This window comes from Salvelinus namaycush, chromosome 27 (assembly GCF_016432855.1).
Source record: "Salvelinus namaycush isolate Seneca chromosome 27, SaNama_1.0, whole genome shotgun sequence".
Taxonomy (NCBI): domain Eukaryota; kingdom Metazoa; phylum Chordata; class Actinopteri; order Salmoniformes; family Salmonidae; genus Salvelinus; species Salvelinus namaycush.
The window spans coordinates 39541536-39549325 of NC_052333.1; the positions used below are offsets into that span (position 1 = coordinate 39541536).

The window sequence follows — 7790 nt, forward strand, 5'->3', positions numbered from 1 at the left end:
ACTTCCAACAATTGTTTACAGATTATTTCACTTATAATTCACTGTATCACAATTCCAGTGGGTCAGAAGTTTACATACACTAAGTTGACTGTGCCTTTAAACAGCTTGGAAAATTCTAGAAAATGATGTCATGGCTTTAGAAGCTTCTGATAGGCTAATTGACATCATTTGAGTCAATTGGAGGTGTACCTGTGGATGTATCTCAAGGCCTACCTTCAAACTCAGTGCCTCTTTTCTTGACATCATGGGGAAATCAGCCAAGACCTCAGAAAAAAAATTGTAGACCACCACAAGTCTGGTTCATCCTTGTGCAGAACTGAAAAAGCATGTGCGAGCAAGGAGGCCTACAAACCTGATTCAGTTACACCATCTCTCAGGAGGAATGGGCCACAATTCACCCAACTTATTGTGGGAAGCTTGTGGAAGACTACCCGAAACGTTTGACCCAAGTTAAACAATTTAAAGGCAATGCTACCAAATACTAATTGAGTGTATGTAAACTTCTGACCCACTGGGAATGTGATGAAAGAAATAAAAGCTGAAATAAATCATTTTTTCTACTATTATTCTGACATTTCACATTCTTAAAATAAAGTGGTGATCCTAACTGACCTAAGACAGGGAATTTTTACTAGGATTAAATGTCAGGACTTGTGAAAAACTGAGTTTAAATGTATTTGGCTAAGGTGTATGTACACTTCCGACTTCAACTGTATACACTACCGTTCAAAAGTTTGTGGTCACTTGTCCTCTTGCTCAGTTGTGCACCGGGGCCTCCCACTCCTCTTTCTATTCTGGTTAGAGCCAGTTTGCACTGTTCTGTGAAGGGAATAGTACACAGCGTTGTAAGAGATCTTCAGTTTCTTGGCAATTTCTAGCACTGAATAGCCTTAATTTCTCAGAACAAGAAAAGACTGACGACTTTCAGAAAAAAGTTATTATTTTCTGGCCATTTTGAGCCTGTATTCGAACCCGTTAATGCTGATGCTCCAGATACTCAACTAGTCTAAAGAAGGACCGTTTTATTGCTTCTTTAATCAGGACAATAGTTTTCAGCTGTGCTAACATTAATGCAAAAAGGTTTTCTAATGATCAATTAGCCTTTTAAAATGATCAACTTGGATTAGCTAACACAACGTGCCATTGGAACACAGGAGTGATGGTTGCTGATAATGGGCCTCTGTACGCCTATGTAGATATTCCATAAAAAAAATCATCAGTTTCCAGCAACAGTAGTCATTTACAACATTAACAATGTCTACACTGTATTTCGGACCAATTTGATGTTATTTTAATGGGCAAAAGCACATTTTTTCTTTCAAAAACAAGGACGTTTCGAAGTGACCCAAAACTTTTGAATGGTAGTGTGTGTGTGTATATATATATACAGTCGTATGAAAAAGTTTGGGCACCCCTGACAATTTCCATGATTTCCATTTATAAATAATTGGGTGTTTGGATCAGCAATTTCATTTTGATCTATCAAATAACTGATGGACACAGTAATATTTCAGTAGTGAAATTAGGTTTATTGGATTAACAGAAAATGTGCAATATGCATCAAAACAAAATTAGACAGGTGCATAAATTTGGGCACCCCAATAGAAAAAAATCACATCAATATTTGTTAGAGCCTCCTTTTGCTAAAATAACAGCCTCTAGATGCTTCCCATAGCCTCTAATGAGTGTCTGGATTCTGGATGAAGGTATTTCGGAACATTCCTCCTTACAAAACATCTCCAGTTCAGTTAGGTTTGATGGTTGCCGAGCATGGACAGCCCGCTTCAAATCATCCCACAGATTCTCAATGATATTCAGGTCTGGGGACTGGGATGGCCATTCCAGAACATTGTACTTGTTCCTCTGCATAAATGCCCGGGTAGATTTTGAGCAGTGTTTTGGGTCGTTGTCTTGTTGAAACATCCAGCGCCAGCGTAACTTCAACTTTGTGACTGATTCTTCAACATTATTCCCAAGAATCTGCTGATATTGAGTGGAATCCATGCGACCCTCAACTTTAACAAGATTCCCAGTACCGGCACTGGCCACACAGCCCCACTGCATGATGGAACCCCCACCAAATTTTACTGTGGGTAGCAAGTGTTTTTCTTGGAACGCTGTGTTCTTTTGCCGCCATGCATAACGTCCCTTGTTATGACCAAATAACTCAATCTTTGTTTCATCAGTCCACAGCACCTTATTCCAAAATGAAGCTGGCTTGTCCAAATGTGCGTTTGCATACCTCAAGCGACTCTGTTTGTGGCGTGTGCAGAAAAGGCTTCTTCTGCATCACTCTCCCAAACAGCTTCTCCTTGTGCAAAGTGCACTGAATTGTTGAACGATGCACAGTGACACCATCTGCAGCAAGATGATGTTGTAGGTCTTTGGAGGTGGTCTGTGGGCTGTTTTTGACCGTTCTCACCATCCTTCGCCTTTGCCTCTCCGATATTTTACTTGGCCTGCCACTTCTGGCCTTAACAAGAACTGTGCCTGTGGTCTTCCATTTCCTCACTATGTTCCTCACAGTGGACACTGACAACTTAAATCTATGCGATAGCTTCTTGTAGCCTTCCTCTAAACCATAATGTTGAACAATCTTTGTTTTCAGGTCATTTGAGAGTTGTTTTGAGGCCCCGATGTTGCCACTCTTCAGAGGAGAGTCAAAGAGAACAACAACTTGCAATTGGCCACCTTAAATACCTTTTCTCATGATTGGATGCACTTGTCTATGAAGTTCAAGGCTTAATGAGCTCACCAAACCAATTGTGTGTTCCAATTAATCAGTGCTAAGTAGTTACAGGTATTCAAATCAACAGAATGACAAGGGTGCCCACATTTTTGCATATCCTATTTTTCACATCTGATTTAATTTCATACAACTTAATATTGCTACACTAAACATCTTTGTCTGGACAATACCCCAGTACTCAGCTTTTATTAGAAAATGAATGGCATGCCACTGTGATCATTTTCTGTGACGACAGAGTAAATTATTATGCAGCCTCAGAGGGGTGCCCAAACTTTTTCATACGACTGTATATATATATATATAGCCAGCTCCTAGCGTTGATACTGATATCTATTGGTTCGTTGTGATTTGACGCCTGACATACACTAGATAAACCCGATGGTAACAAAGCACTCTGGTTACAGTGACAGTCCCAGTTCCATCATTACTTTATTGCTTGAGGCATAACCGCATTTGAGACTGTTTTATGTGTGCATTATTGTCTCTCTCAACTTTTCCCAAGTGGTATCTAGAATTGGGAATTTGGCCAATATATGGAATGACTTGATATAAGGAGTGAGCTCATTTTCAAATTGGTGCTCAATTGACACCTTTTAAAATAGTTGATGGCTGTGTTTTCTAGTTAACCCTAGGGAGACAATCAAGACAAAGCAGTTACTCACACACACTGGGGGAGTTTTCAGCACCCAGTTCCGTAGCCTATTTAACCAGGATACCTCCGCTTCACGGTCCATAGGTCACACTCCTGTGTTTGCAGTGCACCTTACACACACAGGCATGCAGTTGCTTGTTAACAATAAGATGTCTCTGATTTCATCTACTTGTTTTTATCTGAAATTAGATGGAGGTTGGGCCTTGATGGTATAATGGTTTTTTTCTCCCCAATTTCGTGATATCCAATTGGTAGTTACAGTCTTGTCCCATCGCTGCAACTCCCGTACGTACTCGGGAGAGGCGAAAGTCGAGAGACATGCGTCCTCCAAAACACGGCCCTGCCAAGCCGCTCTGCTTCTTGACCCACTGCTCGCTTAACCCGTGAGCCAGCCGCACCAATGTGCCGGAAGAAACACCGTACAACCGAAGTCAGCTTGCATGCGCCCGGTCGCTAGAGCACAATGGGACAAGGCCATCCCGGCCGGCCAAACCCTCCCCTAACCCGGACGACGCTGGGCCAATTGTGCGCCGCCTCATGGGTCTCCCGGTCGTGGCTCGCTGCGACACAGCCTGGGATCGAACCCGGGTCTGTAGTTACGCCTCTAGCACTAAATGCAGTGCCGTAGACAGCTGCATCACTCGGAAGGCCCCCATAGATGGTATAATTTCAAAGGAGGTAGTTTAACGCACTATCATTACACCCTGCATGCATATAACTTCTGATGATTATAGTGTGTCCCCCAAATGGCACCCTATTCCCCCTTTTGGACCCTGGTCAAAAGTAGTTACATAGGGATTATGGTTCCATTTGGGATGCAACCATTGTGTGGTATTTTCCTATATCGTTAGTACCGATTTTGCTGTCTGGTTTAGAGCTCTTATTTTGTGAAACAAAATATTTTTCTGTTACAGTTAAGGGCCCTTTTACAAACCAATAATATTTAATGTGAAAACCGTCCCTCTGTCTATTGTAGATAAGTTGTGTAGTAGCTTTGTGCATGTAGTCTTTGTACTTTTATCTGTGTCTTTGTTTGTCAAAATAAAGCTTATTTAAAGTAGTTGAAAAAAAGTTGTTCCCTCCTTTTTCTGTCCCACATGTTAGATATCTTTAGAGAAATCAAAAAAGCATTATAATAAACACTTTATGGAGGGTGTTCAGTGCCAATTCAAAATTGCAATGCTTAGATTCTCAATTGAAATGCGAAAATGATAAATGCGTTTACATTTTCACAGTGTTCATGATTCTTGCCACAATGACATTTCAATGTTAAAATAAAATGAAAATGGCTGCTTGAAAATTGGAACCGGTAAACGGAAATTCTAAACAGAAAATGGCAAATGATTAAGGGACAATTGTAAATGCAAAGTGCAAAGTGAAATGGAAAGTAGCTGTTTTAATTTTCCAACTGCCCAATTTAGCATTTGCTATTTATTTTCAAAGTGCATTCAAATTCCTTCCTGGAAGTGTGAACCAGGAGCAACAAGACATCACCATGCATGGTTAAAAAAAAAAAAAAAAAAAAGCTGTTGGAATATAAATATATTTTCTTCATCTATACAAACAACACATACATGTGAAATTTACAATTCAAGTGTAGGGGGAATTTACAGTTGTAATGCATAACTGTTGTACAATGGTCTTTGTCCTTAGTGTGTGTCAGCACCAATACATTGAAGTACCATAGACTCATAGTAGATTCCTGGGATAAAGACCCTGATATGACGATAGGACTCTATTCAAATGCTTTGTATTATGGGACAATTCTCCTTATTGCCAATGGAAATGAAGTAAAACGTACATGCAATCTTCCGCAAGCTTTAGTATATACACTACATGCTTGATCTGTTACTATGTTTTTGGTAGTCCCCATAGCAAAGCTGGGGTCAATTCCATCACAATTCCAATTATTGCTATTGAATACAATTCCTATGGATTCAACAAGCAGGAATTGAAATTGAACTGACCCAACAGTCACCTCTCACAGGGTGCTCTCTAGTGTGTTGTAGTTGTCCTTGAAGCTCTTGAGCTCCAGGAAGTGCTTTGGCCTCTTGCTGCGCTGGCTGGTGGAGGGCAGGTAGGTAACTTGGATGGTGGAGGGGGTGCTGCGGGCTGGGGAGCCTGTCAGGTCCTTGGCTGCTGACTGGTGATGCTGGTCCAGACTGGTGGTGCTGGAGTAGGCTTTCACACTGAGGGGAGAAGAGAGAGGGTAGTGTCAAACTGAAATTAAATGGCATGATAACGTGAGAGTGAAGATTTCTGTGACATGATGAGGAGTTGAGGACGAAAAACATCTCTTCCTACTGATATATTTATTTGTTGAGCAAACACATTACTTTTTGTAATAATACTTACACATCAGCCAGTTCATTCAGAGCATCCTGGTATTTCATATATTCCTGTTCCCCAAATACCTAAAACACAGAGTCACTTCCACTGACGAACACGAAAACAGTCAATTCACAAAAAAAAAAAAAAATAAATAAATCACACACACAAACACTTACCCCTGTGCCATGGCGTGCACTGTCATATCCCTCCAACAGGTTGTCAATGAGGGTGCTACGGCTGCTCTTGATCAGAGAGTGGGAGTTACGCAGATCCAGCAGCCAGTTGCGGAAACTGCGTCCTGTGATGGCGTTCGGGTTGCGGCCCATCTCCTGCAGCGGGATCCCTGGGGTTGGAGAGAGGACGCATAATTATAAGAAAGAGGAAAACGTAATGCCAATTGGAATGTACAGCCATGCTTTAAACCATAGGTATCTTAAAATCTCTACTATCGGCTCTTACCCGAGTCCCGAATGGCATCTAGAGCCTTCATCCTGTACAGGTAGTTGTAGCAACCTGAGAATATCATGGAGGTCATTAATGATACTATTACAGTACTATAAAAACACAACAGCTTGTCCACTACAGAGAACAAATTTGTTGCATGTATACATTTGAATGGTGACTTACTGAACTGTGTCCCGTGCTTCAGCCTATCATCCTCCTCAGAGAGCAGACGCGGCTCGAAGCGGATTTCCTGAACCTTGGACAGGCGTGCGTCAATCTCTTCCCGCAAACCCTGCGGAAACACCCACAAGGCTCAAACCATCAACATACAAAGATAACACATACTATGGTATTAATCTGTTTGATTGCAGCATAGAGTAGGATAATAGTAAATGAGAGAGATGACCGAGAGGTTTGTCTCTATTGACAGCTGAGGGTCTTGCCTTGGGTGCGTTGTGTCCAATAGGGGCATGGGGTCCTCTGCGGGACCTCATAGCGAAACGCATGATCTGCCTCTTGACGAAGATAAATAGCAATACAAACACCTGTGCAAAAAAACTATCCAAGTCAGAATGTCAAGAATATTAGCAATAAGCAATATTAGTATATGTTACTTAAAAAAAAGGCACAATCCATACCAGTTTGTGCTACTTATAAGTCATTTTAAGTAGTGAAATATACCACGATTGTCTAAGGCAGGGCTCTCCATGAACAGGGCTCTCCATGAACAGGATTGGAGACCCCTGGTCTAAGGCATGTGACATGCAACCATATATCACAAAGAAGCTGTAACATTAACGTTAGATAGATAGCTAACTGTTGTTAGCCTATTCACCAGGGGCTATTTGTATGCATAGCTTAGCTGGCTGGCTAGCGGTACATCTCTCACGGATTGCACCCAATGATGTGTACATATAGCTAAGTCATTGATTGCGCCTAGTAATGCATTTAAAATATCACTTACCAGGCTGCCATATGCCATAACTAGCACTACATTCACACCGGACAGAGGTGACTCGGCCATTCTGAAATGTCCTTCTTCAAAGGTTTCTTGGGTTTGCTACATTACCCAGATATACTTTTGAGGAGATGGGAAACTCCATATAAATCGTGCTAACGCCCAGGCGTCGTCAATGGGCATTCCGGGCGATTCTGGGACAAGGAGAGCTCTCTTGCAAGGCGTGAATGGGAGCACTAGCTACAACAATTTCGTGTACAAGAAGTACAACTTTACAAATATTTTCAGAAATGTGAGATAATTAACGTTCTCTGTAATATCTTATAGTTTGGAATCATGCCATTACGTACTTTCGAGGAAAATAGCAGGCTAATCAACTCATATCCTGACTTTGAGAAGGGATTGAGCGACGCAGCATGACAACGTTAACACGATTGGTCGACAGTCTGCTGGGTGGGGCATAATACGTAGGTCCATTTATTGCCGATGCGATTCCTATCTCCTCCTTTCTCTAATATTTCTGCGTTAGATACTAGATCTAAGGGTTGGCTGGCTAGATCCCAGGAGATAGTGAATCAAACATTGAGCCAATGTGTGAGTGATATTCCAACGAAACAGTGTATTGATTTTGAGTCAAGCTAGCTACACATTCAATC

The 7790-nt window shown here is 41.5% G+C and overlaps 1 protein-coding gene across 2 annotated transcripts; it reads right to left on the bottom strand.

The window, feature by feature from the left end:
- Positions 1 to 4935: 4935 nt before the first annotated feature.
- Positions 4936 to 7483, bottom strand: c27h1orf43 (chromosome 27 C1orf43 homolog). 2 transcript variants are annotated; one of them, XM_038966766.1, is made up of 7 exons: positions 7141 to 7483; positions 6620 to 6721; positions 6360 to 6468; positions 6192 to 6245; positions 5909 to 6075; positions 5757 to 5815; positions 4936 to 5590 (listed from the first exon to the last, which is right to left on the bottom strand). In XM_038966766.1, exons 1-7 carry the CDS (start codon positions 7198 to 7200, stop codon positions 5383 to 5385), a joined length of 759 nt encoding a protein of 252 aa, XP_038822694.1. In that variant the 5' UTR covers positions 7201 to 7483; the 3' UTR covers positions 4936 to 5382. The 2 variants fall into 2 exon arrangements, with proteins under 2 accessions (XP_038822694.1, XP_038822695.1); XM_038966767.1 differs by lacking the exon at positions 6192 to 6245.
- Between the last annotated feature and the right edge of the window lie 307 nt (positions 7484 to 7790).